General features: G+C 33.1%; 1 protein-coding gene across 5 annotated transcripts in view; it reads right to left on the bottom strand.

Annotated features, from left to right (window-relative positions):
* Positions 1 to 15589, bottom strand: part of LOC149802222 (uncharacterized) — an 85939-nt gene that overhangs the window by 36953 nt on the left and 33397 nt on the right. For 2 of the 5 annotated variants that reach the window (XM_089956641.1, XM_089956642.1), the window contains exons 14-18: positions 7480 to 7536; positions 5331 to 5354; positions 5173 to 5196; positions 3791 to 3871; positions 510 to 563 (exon numbers count right to left, since the gene is read on the bottom strand). In XM_089956641.1, the coding sequence (XP_089812767.1) occupies positions 510 to 563; positions 3791 to 3871; positions 5173 to 5196; positions 5331 to 5354; positions 7480 to 7536 (240 nt within the window). The remainder of the gene's footprint in view (positions 1 to 509; positions 564 to 3790; positions 3872 to 5172; positions 5197 to 5330; positions 5355 to 7479; positions 7537 to 15589) is intronic. The other 3 variants (XM_089956643.1, XM_089956644.1, XM_089956645.1) reach the window with 3 other exon arrangements.

The raw sequence follows: 15589 nt of genomic DNA, 5'->3' as shown, positions 1-15589 counted from the left end.
CTTAAATATTCTTTAGATTATTCTATATAAAGTCTCACCACTTCTGGACTGCACTTAAATATTCTTTAGATTATTCTATATAAAGTCTCACCACTTCTGGACTGCATTTATATTTAAATTGAATGCTCAGTTCATGTTTTTTTGACAATTAGATTAAGCTGTGAAAACAGAAAGCCTAAATGAAAGTTCAGCAGTACACTAAATATGATCTAAACATGAAACTGTTTACATAAAATGCTACACATTTTTAATGAAACTGTTTACATAAAATGCTACACATTTTTAATGAAACTGTTTACATGAAATGCTACACATTTTTAATGAAACTGTTTACATGAAATACTACACATTTTTAATGAAACTGATGATATATTTCTGAGGTGTACACTGTATATACTAAACATGAAATTCAATACACAGAAAACATGCTTCATAATTGGAGGGTAATATCATTGGAGAACAATAAGTAAAAACTCAAATAAATTGAAAAAAATTATATAGTGCATTACCAGAGGTTTTACCCTTGGTCTTCCTCTTGGTCTGCCTGTGGAGATATACACCTGCTGAAAGAAAAAAAAAAATCAAAACATAAACTGTCTAAAAATTAGATTATTTCTCCCACGGAAATCTTGAGGCAAGATAATCAATCTAAAACTGTTCAAAAAAGGATATGTTTCTACCTCCTTCAAACACTCTTAAGATGCAACTTTTAAATGACTGCAGATCCTTAAGGCCTGATATTCATAAATATTCCTAGGTAATGTCAGTTCATGTACTGTTTAGGAATAGACATCATCATTTCGACAATAACTGTAGAGAATGTAATGTGAGAAAAAGTTGAACGTGGAAACACTTACACACCAATAAAAACTTCAAAATTCCTTACAGGATAGGTGACGGAGCTTGAAAAAGGTAATAAAAGTATTCTGTTGGACCTCCCAGGGCAAGTTCTAGGAACCAAGTGTCATAATAGTTAATCTCACTCTAAAATTTACACATCAAAAAATAAACTATCAAATGCATTGCATCTGTGCAAATCACAGGTACTGATATACTCTTTATGACAATAAAAGGAATAAACTGATAAAAAAGAGAGAAAGGAAGAGTGAGACAGAATGGAATGAAGACCTCACAACCAGGTGGACTTAAATCTGTATACAATAAATATATGTATTTTAATGAAACCCCTTTTTCAATTTGCATACGACTTACTTTTTAAAGTATTAACTTGCACACTGCTCATACATTGTGCAATAATGTTAACCTTTAAAACTACACCACTTAACTGTACATAGCGAGAAAACAAGCCTGATAGGAGGCATTTTTTCTTTATACCAAAACTAAGATGCCATCCATTCAAAGTTTCGGTGGAGTAATTCCTATCTATAACATCAGATTACACCATTATAAACACTTCATCAGATTACAATTTTGTATATAGCTGAACTGCAATCTGAACTCAAGTGTATCTAGATCACTCAAATGCCTGTAAAGTCGGATTGTAATTCTTCATGAAAGCAGAAATCATAGCCATGTGCTTCTACAAAAGCAACTAAATACTGACCAATCTATAATCACATTTGTTAGACACACTAATTTACCCAAGTTAAAAAATGATGTCAAACAAAAAAAAAAACAGCCCATGAGAATTAAACCACATTAAAACATCAAGTACTAGAGAAATTCCAAACTGTAAGGCATCAACATTTAATTACAGTAAAAACTGTCATGAGAGACCACCCCTTCTGCCAACCAAAAGTAGTCTCTCAAGACAGGTGGTCTCTCATAAGAGGTGTGTGAAAATGGATTGGTTTCCAGGGTCAATAGTCAGCATTGTTGAGGAAGAAAAAATATCCATACTCACTGTACATGTATCTTATCCTTCATTCATAAATCTTGTTAAATATTGCATGCATTCCTCTCAAAATAACTTTATATAATAAAGATATATATTTTGAAGCAAAGTGAATCAATTTTATATTTGAACATCACATGAATATGTATATATATTAGTACATGTACATGTATATGATTTGTGAAATAAACAAAGGTAATATTTAACATATCCATAAGGTAACTTCATGTGGCCATACATTTTAGAGTTGTTTCAAATGTAACAAAAACTGCAGTTAGCTACGACGTATATATCTTATTCTAAGCACTTAATCACTTTTCTTTAAGAAAGCCATTATACTTCTTTGTTGACATTTTTTACTCAGCTCTTTGGTCTGGACATGAATCTCCATTTCTGAGCAAAGAAACAAAAGTTTGGGATTGCCATGTTGTAAAGCATATTCTTTAATCTCCTTTAAATGTTTTATGACTAGAATGTGAAATAACCTGAGACAGAATTTCACCATCAGATGACTCATTGTCACTATCATTGTCCGCAGTTGGAGAACTACCCGATTTACCTAGCTGTTATTTTGTGAGCGGTCTCCCCTTTTTCACTTCTTTCAATTAAATTCTTTCTTCCAGTGTCTTTTTTTTAATAGGAGGTTCTGCCATTGTTATTGATGTTGACGTAATAACGACTAGATGTATTTCGATTTTGATCAGGTTTTGGGGAAATGTGGAATAAATATATATTATGTACCAATGAATGAAACCCAAAGACAATGAACTCATCAAGAAACAATACATTTATTTTGAGACGAAGTTTATCACCAATGCTATAGCTTGATAAACAAAGGTTGCAACTATCTGCACCCAGGTAAACAGGTGGTGGCTTGGTGAAACACTGTAACAAAAGAAATTTTAAAAAAAAAGAATCCGGAAATAATTATCACTTACAAGTATTAAAGACAAAACCTCATTCACCCTCCAAGCATTATGGATTAATTGATCGTAACAAGTTTAAACAAAATTGGCTCAGCTATTCTGGGACATAAGCTGAAAGTAAGTTTTCAATGTGCTTGACATGAAAGCCATATTGTTGACAGGAGCCAATGTCCACACAAAATCAGACAACATAACAAACATTCTTACCAAGTCTGATAACAATCAGCTAAGTCACTCCAGGGAATAAGTTGAAAATAAGTTTGCCAATTAATTTCACAGGAAGCCACAACATGGCTAGGAAGTCACATTGTTAATATATTAAAAGAGACATGTCATGCAAATGTTATTACCAGGCCATACCACTGCTAGAGGAGCCACCGTAGATGAAATGAAGGTAAAACATATCAAAAGAAAAGTAACTACCTACAAAATTGTCGAATCAGGAATATAATTTTGGTAGTGCATGTCCTGTTGAATACTCCTGCAGAGTTTTATCTATATTGGTGTGGCGGCTTTGCAGAATCCAGAAAGAAGAAAAAAAATAACAAATGTGGACTGAAAGACTGACAATGGACACAGGGCCATCCCATAAACCTGCAGGACCTTTGGTCAGGTAAGCTCTAATGACTAACCAGGGTAGGTCTTCTTTTTTGTTGATATTTTGGTATAATATTTGAAAACGCCCATCACAAAAGTCAGAACTTGAGAACATTCTGCATCAATAAAGCACTCCTTTCATCTAGGCACAAGTTTTCATTCCAGTTTCCTGTTTCCAGGACAGGCATACAAATGTCTAGGTTCAGATATCCACTGGAAAAGATGTAATCTGATGCTATATGTAAGATTATTACGAACAAAAAGCAAACATTTCAAGTCGGTAACAAATATTATTAAATATACTTGCCCATCTTGACTTGATTTATTTTAAAATCGATATAGCAAGGCACACAGTAACATGGCTCAAATTAGTTTTTTTTACACTGTTACCAAAGATGAGGACCTGACATACCTTTTTCTTTTCGGACTGGAACTGTTGTGGATGCCCTACATCAACTGTCATTTTCACTGGTGTTTTGTCTTCACCATGCTGCTAATATTAAAAAAGTAAAACAATGATCACTGGTTAATATATATTCAGACACGTACAAAAACAGTTCACAAAAAAATTCAAGTCATACATTTATGAACAAAATTTTGAAATCATAATTTGACAGAAACATTTTATAGTTTTATGCCTTCATGACACAAATGGAATTATACATGATCGTGGCAAAGAAAGAAGATAATATCAAGTCAGCAGAAAACTGTGAATTTGCTACATGTGGAATTTTTGATAAAGTTAGTATCAAGTTAAATAATCTCATGATCATTTTTCGACAGCTTTGTAAGGACTATCTGATAGAATTCTATCAGTACAACAACAAATGACCTACTATATATATGTGCATATTAAGTCCAACTGTGAACTGCATAGACCCAGATCTGCCATCACATAATGCACAGACAGATCTGGATCTGTGCAGTTTGTCAGGGATAATCAATAGAACAAACAACACAGACCCTGATCTACAGGTGCATTATGCTATGGCAGATCAGGATCTATATTGTTTGCAGTTGGATCCAAATCATAGACAAGTATATAGAGTATTTAATACATATTTTCCAACAAATCTTTCCAGTAAAACTAAAAATTAAACATGCTTATGAAATAAACTATGAAGTTGAAATAATTCCTAAGTTCACTCTTCACATCTCTTAATATGTTCACAAACACAGAGGATCACAAACCTGGTAGTTCTTTTTTTGCATGTTAAGAATTTAGTCAGCCAAGAACTATCCTTATATATATATATATATATATATATATATATATATATATATATATATATATATATATATATATATATATGTAATTAGCCAAGTGTTTGGGGAGGAGGGGGCCACAACATAAAGAAGTAAATTGGAAAGGTACCAACCATTCTACTGAAAACACCATATGAATACACCATACCAGGGAAATTAAAATGGTTGGGGGTTTGTTATGTATAATATAATTGCCCATGTCATTTTCTAATACCAAGCCTGGAGAAAAGTAACTGTGCTACTGGAAGGGTTTAGCCCCCGAATAGAACAGATTTCCTGGAAAATTTACATCTAGTTTATTTTTCTTCTTGTTATCAATCTGGTAATTAAAAATGATGTTCCAATGCCTGTGCCTGAAATTTGTTTAGATCAGTGGTCATGTAAATTAGCTATGTTAATATTCTCTCTAATATGCAATGGCGATTTACAAGTGTCAACCAAACCCTAACACAAGTCAGAGAATTGAATTTTATCATGAACCAATGATAGATGTAATATCACCTTATCAATCAAGAATCTCAGACTTACTGTTGAGTTGTCTGCATTTTCCTCCTGAAAAAGAATAGATTTTATAAAATGAGATCATTTTGGCTTGCCGAGTAGAAGGAGAATTATATTCTGTCATGAATCAATGGTAGACATGATACCACCTTATCAAATCTCTATATATATAATACAATACTTACTGTCAGGTTGTCTGCATTTGCCTCCTGAAAAAGAATAGATTTTACAAAAATGAGATCAAACAGTTTATCATTTTGGCTTGCTGAGTAGAATTAGATTAATACAGACAACTGCTGACTACAAATGAAAATTTCAACAGCAAACTCTAAACCAATTTGGTTTTATGAATGTAAAATATATGTCTATTTAGTACTGCACAATCTGTCAAGATTAATTAGTGGTATTGACTGGTTCCATAATATGTAATGAAAATGTTTTATCAAATATAATTGGCTTGATAAAATTCAGTGTTGCATACATATTCCAAGGTTAAGTGTACATCTAAACATCTCAGAAAATAGCTTTGCTAAAAGGTAACTGTGACTTTTGTGGCTCAAATGTACCCATATAAATGAGCAGTTTACACAGATGTTTATTATGAAATAGTTGTTGTTGTTGTGGGGTTTAACGCCATTTTTCAGCACACGATAGGCTATGCATGGTGGCCAGTATTAATGGTGGAGGAAGAACCCAGGAAAACCCCGGGAAGAACCACCGACCCACGAGAAGCTACTGGCAAGCTTTCTCACATACACACATTAGCCGAATCCTAGCCTTGAACCCACGCAGATAGAGGTGAGATGGCAATGATCCGTAGCGGACAGCGCTTAAGACCACTCAGCCACTCACGGCCCCATGAAATAGTTAACATTACCTCTAAATTTTCATCTTGTATAACTCATTTTTTAAATTTTTAATACATTTATTTATTTGCCATGTGACATGTTGAAGCCCACTGAGATAAAACTTCAAAGCCTTAGATTTTTCTGGTTGTTGTTGTCTTGGGTTAATGAAACTTATCAGTGCATGATAGGCTATACATGGCAGTCAGTATAACTGGTGGAGGAAGAACCAGTGACGCGAGTGAAACTACTGGAAGCTTTCTCACATACTCACATTGGCTCAGCTCAGGACTCAAACTCACATGGACAATGGTAAGGTGACAGTGACTGGTCAAGGAAAACACTTTATACTATTCAGCCACAAGGAGCCCCCTTTTGTCCATTGCCTATGCATTGCAGTTTTTCCAGACAGGTAGTCTTTCAGGCCAGGGTTCACTTTATAATCCTCACTAACCACTTTTCATTTCAATTTCTTTCTCAAGCTTTCTCTGATTAATCCACAGTGCTAAGCTGAAGCAATTTTCTGATTGGTCAATACTGAGTAACTTTTATCACAAAAGCCTTCAATATGCTGTCTTAATGAATTACAATCTGACATTACAAATGCTTCAGTGATCTAAATGCACTAAGGCAAGGTTGTGGTTTGCCCAAATAAAATGTTATATTACCAAAATTACAGAATATGAGAGAAATGATCATAAATGCATAATTTAAGGTTAAAAAATGTAATTAATTTCCCCCATAATCATAATGATTGAAAGATCCACAAAATTCACTTTGCCTTTTACTGACTGCAAATCATTTCCCTGCCTTAATTTCAAGATGATGTATTAACTGTCAAAGCAAACATCAATTTTGTTGAAATTTTTCTTCCAAGAGGAACATGGAAAATTGTATGCACCGAAGCAAATTTTTGTGCTAAATTTCATGTTAAAGGCTAGAAATTATGTTGCTATCAATGGAATTCCCACCAAAAAAGTGAAAGTAATGGTTTGGGGGTTTACAGTGACACTAACATACATAAGATCGCCACTCATGGTCCTTTTTACATACTGTTCTAAATATGTGCTCTATTTTTCTAATTATATGACTAGTGAATTCAAACCTGAGGTCTTCCAAGAGTCGATTTCCTTTGAAAAGCAATTTATGATATTGTTTCAAGTATTACAAACTATGGAACAATATCCAATGGAAATAATTACCATCAGGTATCATCTATCTAAATCTGACTTCCCTTCCTTGACTTGTAAAACCAACCTGAAAGGTTATTAGATCTATACTTTGTTACTAATTTTACTAAAGCCACAAAGTTTGTCACAATTATTAGCAGCATAAACTATATTTAGCAAATGTGAATGGTCACTATGCCATAAGCATGGAGGGATTGCACTGCTGTAATGAAGAAGTAGCCCTTGTCTTAGACCCCAACTTGCCATTTGCCTCTAACTTATAAAAGCTTAATATCAGCGTTTTTTTTCTTTTTTTTTACCGTGGAAGCATAAATACAAGGTCTGCCTCTTGGTCTCTTTGGAGCATTTGGATCTGGCTGTGACAGAAGAAAAAAAAGAGGAAAAGTGAATAGTTACTTGGAAGTTCACCTCTGGTTGTAATACATTCAAAACTAAATCTATTAGTGATGGTGCATCACAAACGAACCCACTCACTAAAATTTGCTCAGTGGTGTCTTAAAAAGAGGCACCTGTGCTGGGTTGTGTGTTTGTGTTTATGGCACTGCACCACATGTAAATTTTTTAGTGCCGTGGCAACTGCAGTAAAGTGCTTTACCAATGATACACCATGAGCTAAGCCAATCTGAAGGCAGAATTCTAACCTGTACCAGTGAGTCACCACGTTTGGCAAATTGAGGTCCAAATGATAAAGTGGAATGATAGAAATCAACTTATTTACAGTCTCAATATAGCATATATATTCATTTATAAGATGAATCCAACTGCAAACTGCACAAACCAAGATCTGCCATTGCATAATGCACTGACAGATCTGGGTTTGGGCATTTTGTGAAAAATAATCAGTAGAACAACCCAGGTGCATTATGCAAAGGTAGATCTTTGTTGTTTACAGTCTGACTAAACTTATAAGTATACATAGGTACATAGGTCAATATATATGGTACAGATAACATTTTGTTGAAATCCAGCTTTCCTTAATCAAGTTATGAGGTGGAAACTAAGGATAGATAAACAGGAGCCAAAAATCCTCAAATGAAAAAAAAAACAATATAGGTCTCATCAATATGCCTGCTCAATTTAGTTTTCAATGCAACTTTTCTGAAGTGAGAGTCAATTAATACCAGAGTAAACAAAAACTAAAAAGATTAACGTGTTGACGTCAATAAATATTCAAATTCTCTCCAAATACAGTCAACGGATATTTGAATAGGAAAAGGCAGTATTCCTTTCAGCTCTATGTTTAATGAATTATCCCCATTAAATAAATCTATTATGGGAAACTACTGTTGTGGATGCGACAGTAGATGGAAAACAGCCTTTCTATGCCAGGTGGAAATGGGAGACTAGAACTCCAGACTTGACGGAATCATGATAAGTAATTGTTGTCATATGATTACTAATTTCCCCAGTGTTCACAAGTAACAATAATCAGACATTTTTCTGGTTACAAATTACTGTCCAAAAGACAATGCAAATGAGATTACTCCCTCATTAAAACATTATTACATTTTCATGAATATGTTTACACCTTGAACTGATTTTGATTTTCTCTATAAAAAAAATGAATGATAAACAGGTACATAGTTAAATTTTGAAAAAAATGTTGTCCACAATTTCAAAATTGCCCTCATTTACTTTCTTTCATTTCATCAAATACCATCATTCTTTAACTCTCTTGATAATCGAAGATGCTACAGCCTATGCATTTGCACATTATATAAGAGTTCCAAGTAGGCCTGAGATGACACACATGACTGACATCCACCTAATATCCAAATGCAAGTGCAATTAGCCAAGAAATGTGGGTCAGTAGGATGTTTTCTGTAGAAATTTCCTCCACTGCTGTTGACTGCACTTGTTATGAAAAGAATTGTTTTCAAGACATCTCTAGTTTTTATATCTTCATCCATATTTGATGGCACATCAGCATCATTTGTCCAATTTTGAAAGGCCTCTATGCCAGGATTTTGAAAGGCCTCTATGCCAGGATTTGTCAAAGTTGATCAAAGTCTGTAAATGTAAAGTGTTTTTTTGGAGATAAAGTTATAAATATTTGTCTATTTTTAGTACTGTGGCCATATTTGATGGCATATTTGCATCATATTTATAAATGTAAAAGGCCTTAAGACTAGAATGCTTTGTGTCAAATTTGATCAAAATGGGTTCAGTGATATTTTAGAGTAAGTTAATAAACCTTTTCTATTTCAAACAACAAAACAGACCATACATGGTAGATTGGAATTATCTGTACTGTACCAGTTTAGGTATATGCTGCCATTTACAAACCAGTCTTAAGAGTCCAGAAATTTAGTCTGATGGTAAGTGTGCCTCACTGTGGAAAAGATGACTGGTTCCCAAACACAACAGTTGATGAATCCCATTTCAATGCATTAGGCCTCATACAAATCTCTGTAGCTGCAAACCAGACTAAGTGAATCTAGTTGAGATTTGCAGATGACTGTCAAAAGTGAGGGGGTGGCATAGTGTAGTTATTTAAGTGTATCATGCCACTTACTAACCGGCCCAGCTGGTCTGGACATTTGTATTGTGGTATGTGCACCTGATTATGACAGAGATGAAACAGGTTTGATTCTTCATACTGCAGCATTTAAAGTTTTTATCTCCTCCCATTACAGTACAAACGCAGAAGTCCTTCATGTTAAATTCTGTCTATTGGGTTTTGAAAAGATATTATAAGTTTGTTCCATTATGAGAAACAGCAGCCATATCTGAAGAATCATTTGTACTAATACCAATGCGAAAGTCCTCAACTACTGTCTGCTCTGTCAAATTTGATTCAACTTCTGAGAAGTCATTTAGATTTTCTATTTATAGTAATGGTGGCCATATTTGGTGGTGAATCAGCATCATCTAAAAAAATATGAAAGCCCTTAATAACAAAATGGCAGAATGTTCTAAATTTTTATTAAAAAATATCAAATTCTGCTAAGCAGTTTCAGAGAAGTTGTCTAAAGATTCCCCTCTCCCTTTTTAGTAGCACTGGCCATATTTGATAAAGGATAGGCATCTTTAGAAGAAATCTGTATGAAAAGCAGTTTCTTGAAAAACAAATGGTCAAATTTATGTTGGATGGTTTTTGAGAAGTTGTTAAAAGGCTTTTAAATGTTGGTACAATTCAGTAAAGCAGTTTGTTTTATATTTTTAATTTTTTTAAATGAAGGATTCTCTATTTTTGGTAATGAGGCATTGATACGAATCTGAACAAATTGGGAAGGCCCTGGTGACAGAATGCTCCCAGTACAGTTATGTGCTACTTGGTTAATCATGTTTTGAGAAGTTGTAAACAGCAGATGAGAATGGATAACACACAATATACCAGTAACATGCATCATGGACCATAAGCTTGCTGACATACTAAAAACAACACTGTATTTGCAGTTGAATAATACAAAACGTGCTTTAGACTGAAGGTAACACAATGGAACATTATAGTTTAGACTGAATGATATTAACGTGGAGTTGTAAGGATAATGTTCATATCATTAACTATCACTAATCATATGACTAACAAAGCCTCAATTAGGAATAAAGGTAGCAAACAATTCAATAAATACTGAAATTATTTAAAATGTTTAATTGGTACATGTAGTATAAAAAAATTTTCAACACATAAAATACTTACACCCATGAAGATATACAGTCTTACATACAGTCATGAGTGTGTGTGTTTGTGATTAGGATTTTTAATGTAGCTTTAAAAAAAAAATTCAGTTGTATCACTATGATGTCTTCAGTGTAGCAGTTTATAGTGATGTCTAACACTGGGACATCATGCCACAGACATGTAGCATGATGTCCCACCCAGTCACATTATCCTGACACCAGGCCGACCAGTCCTAACACTAACCTCTTAATGCTGAGCGCCAAGTGAGGCAGCTGTTAGTACCATTTTTTAAAGTCTTTGGTATGACTCGGCCGGGGATCGAACCCACGACCTCCTGCTTCTGAGGCGGGTGCTCTAACCACTAGGCCACCAGAGCGGTACAGTGATGAAGATATATGGTCTTACATGCAGTCGTGAAGATATATAGCCATAATAACAGTCATGAAGAAATTTAGTCATAATTACAGTCATGAAAAATATAGTCTTACATACAGTCATGAATATATATATATATATATATATATATATATATATATATATATATATATATATATATATATATATATATATATATATATATATATATATATTACTCTAACACTCTTAAATAGCTTAATACCAAAAGTAATTTAAGATTAACTATTATATTCCAAAACGCAAAGTAATTTAATAAATTTTTCTGCCAAACAATTTGGAAACAAAATTGTAAATGAGAATTTTCAAAAGTAATGGTAACTTCATCGATTTCATTTTAAAGAACAGACCTCAGGTCTGCTGTATTACAGTTAAATTGTGAATAAGAATTTTCAAATAATGATCAAAATCCCCAAACTGTGAATCATTTTAAATCTGTAGGTATAAAATTCCATGGTTTGATTAAAAAATAGAATGCACTGTTAAATAAATGTCTGGATCTGTGATAAAAAAACACCAAAGAAACAAAAAAAAAATTGAGTGGCAATGTATATTTCTCTAAAGTAAATATACTGTCATTTAATTCCACACATTTTCCATAAAACAGAATGTGTGTGCAGAATGCATCATAACAGACTGAGTGCAAAACCTGAAAAATGTTACTTTTGAAACAAGACCATTATAAACAAACTTGGTAGCTTGGTAGTCTTTAAAGTACTGTTGGAAGAAAGGGTTCAGACCAGTGTTGCAACAAAAAAATTTGAAATTATAAAAACCCTGAATGAAATGCAGTCTAGTAAGGGAATTGTTGTTTTGTTAATTATTTAGGGTAAAAAAAATACATGTAGATTAGTGTAAACTGCATCTTAACTTTCTGACAACAAAACAAGATCTGAAATCACAAAAAAATGAATAAACTTCACTCCATCCACATGTACATAAGTATTATTTATACAAGTGCAGTATGAACTGTTAGGCTGTAATTCAAGTGCACTATTTTGAAAACATCTTCAACTCAATAAGGATCTTATTTAATGAATCTTCATCACTTTATTATGAAACTTGCTAAATCCACACAGATCTTTCATCTTATTTAATGAATCTTCATCACCCCATCACTTTATTATGAAACTTGCTAAATCCACATAGATCTTTCATCTTATTTAATGAATCTTCATCACCCCATCACTTTATTATGAAACTTGCTAAATCCACATAGATCTTTCATCTTATTTAATGAATCTTCATCACTTTACTATGAAACTTGCTAAATCCACACAGATCTTTCATCTTATTTAATAAATCTTCATCACCCCACCACTTTATTATGAAACTTGCTAAATCCCACACAGATCTTTCATCTTATTTAATGAATCTTCATCACCCCATCACTTTATTATGAAACTTGCTAAATCCACATATCTTTCATCTTATTTAATGAATCTTCATCACCCCATCACTTTATTATGAAACTTGCTAAATCCACACAGATCTTTCATCTTATTTAATGAATCTTCATCACCCCATCACTTTATTATGAAACTTGCTAAATCCACACAGATCTTTCATCTTATTTAATGAATCTTCATTACCCCATCACTTTATTATGAAACTTGCTAAATCCACACAGATCTTTCATCTTATTTAATGAATCTTCATCACCCCATCACTTTATTATGAAACTTACTAAATCCACACAGATCTTTCATGCACTAGTTCAATTTGCAGCATTTTTGAACTCCAGAAAAGAAACAAAGCAAATGAAACTCAAAAATCATTTGATCTTAGTGTTTGGCAGAATAAATTAACTTATTTATATATTTGTTTTCAATTCTGTCAGGGGAGATAAATGAATTTACATGTAATATATTCCAGGGGGTCAAGCTAGACTTTAATTTTAGGGACAGCTGAACAGGGAGAAGTGGGAGCAAAACAAGAAAAAACCCTGTACCATGTAAATGAAAGCAATGCACATGTCTTCAGATCATACTGTTTGTTCTCATTTCTTTGTTGCCAATAAAACATTACTGTAACTATTTATAGACAACACAATGAAGCATTAATATTGGTATATAAATGAATTAAACGCTCCTTTCCAACTGAATCGACACAGCTAACATCAGTGCATCTATTTTTAGAGTTTTTTTTATTATATAAATGTAATCATTCACCTTATAGCTTCATTACAACAGTCCACTGTTAGGTTTGCAAATGTAAGTTTCTATTATTTGTCTATGTACTTGTAGTAGTGTTAGGCATTCGTTAAATAATATTTGCTTCGCTGCTGCTTTTTTCTTTGTATTTTCACAAAAATGATGAAGTCAGAAAACAATTTTGACCTTACAGCGATTCTCAAATTACACAACATAGCATTGTCCCATATGTTTCTGACCTACATAAATGCATTATATATCTAATATTCAATAAAATTTAAAGTTACATTCTGCTTTCTATGAATTGTATATTTACCTGAAAATACTTGCCCAAAGGTTTATGACAATCTAATAAAGTGGTCTGCTATTATTTCCCCATGACAGGTTCACTTGTGATTTCAAACTGATTTTATGAAGAAAATAATGTAGGATGCACTTAAAATATTCAGATCACTGATTCTATTTATTAAAATACAAAATGCGTCCTATTATATCAAAACACAAGTTTGTATGTTTTTATCATCAATGGATAACTTTTGGAAATCAGACAGTGATTGTTACTAACTTACTCCAGCAAGGGTTAATGGTCAGTCAGCTACCAAAACACATGCCTGTGAATGTGCAAGAGTTTGTTTGATGGCACAAAGATATCAACACCAGCTATTTGATGGCCATTTTTTGCCTTGAGTTACAACAGTGCCTAAGGCCAGGCAAGGCAGCATCTCAAAAACTAAAGTCACTCGATGCACATCTCCAAAATCACAGGGCGTAGTCATTTTCACTTTCCTAACAGAATATGAAGTTTACATTTCTTAGACAGCTTAGTCGCCCGCTTTGTTTGGTACCGTGACCCCTGATGTACCAAGTCTTTTATAGTAACTTGTTACCACATTAAGATTCAAGGGCCTATTTTTGTCATGACATCATTTTTTTAAAACCCATTTACCCATATACTTCAAATAAACACTATTTGAAATTATACAGAAATTATACAGAACAGCAGAAATTATACAGTGTAACTCTAAATGACAGGAGTATAATTACAAAAAAAAAATTCAAAGGCCACAATGAATTTCTTAAATAACTGCTATCAGACTAAAACTACAATGTACTGCTGTGCTTATCTGAATTCATCATTCAGCCAAAAATAAATGGTGTAATGACCAAAAATGGGAACATACACCTTCACTATTATTTCAATGATAGTAAAATATTGAAATAAAAATTGGGTTATAAACTGGAAGATGAAGAAACTTTTCTGTAATTTAGACCATACAGCTAAAATCCAATATGTGTATCCAAACCAGTTCTTTAAAATGTTTATTTACTTTCATCAAGACTGCCTCCATGCAAGAGTAAAGTTTTAAAGGCAGATGTTCAAAATGGCTGACAACTCATGTGTAATATTGCTATACCAAAGTCTTATAGAATTATCTTAGCTGTATTTGGTATTGCACAGAATAGGTTCGTAAATAACATTCACATGTTTATAAAAACCAATGTATAAAAAAAAAATTGTGCGCCTTCATAAAACCACAAGATACCCAAGTAGGAATGGTTGAAACAGAAAATAGGAATACAGAACTGCTTGGCAACAAAATATATTATTGCAGGGAAAATCACACTTCTTTTTAAGATCATTTTTAATATAGATTTTAAAAATGAAAATTATGCAAAATAATGACTAAATAGTGTTTTATGGCTTTGCCCACCTTCAAATGCCCTCTGGGTGAGAAATATAAAAACATGAGGTGTGTCATGTGATCCAGCTGGTGTAAGCAATGCAGGAAATAGTAAAACAAAAATGTTACAAGGTTGGAGATCTTGATTTTAACTATGTGCTTACCATAGACTGCAATGTAATTTACAGTCAATTCTGGGGCATGTGTAACAGCCTCACTAGCAAACACGAGCCCCTTGAAAGGACTGAAATACTACTGGGAGAAAACAATTTCCAGAAATCCAAGATATGATTGTAGCTTCTTTTTAACTGCAGAGCTTTGAAATCATTGATTATTCATGAGCAATAAACTGATTTTCAAAATCACTACTGGGGTGGCCATATTGGATGCAAGATTGGAATCCAATTAATTTAAAATTAACATGATATCATAAGAAAACCCAAAGTCTGTGTGACCATCTATTCAAAAGGAATTGCGATAATATTCTCAAGATGGTGGCCATATTAGATGCAAGACTGGAATCAATTTCATTTAA

This window comes from Sinohyriopsis cumingii, chromosome 4, assembly GCF_028554795.1.
Source record: "Sinohyriopsis cumingii isolate HCF-2022 chromosome 4, ASM2855479v2, whole genome shotgun sequence".
NCBI lineage: Eukaryota > Metazoa > Mollusca > Bivalvia > Unionida > Unionidae > Sinohyriopsis > Sinohyriopsis cumingii.
This window is presented reverse-complemented; position numbering and strand designations above follow the sequence as displayed.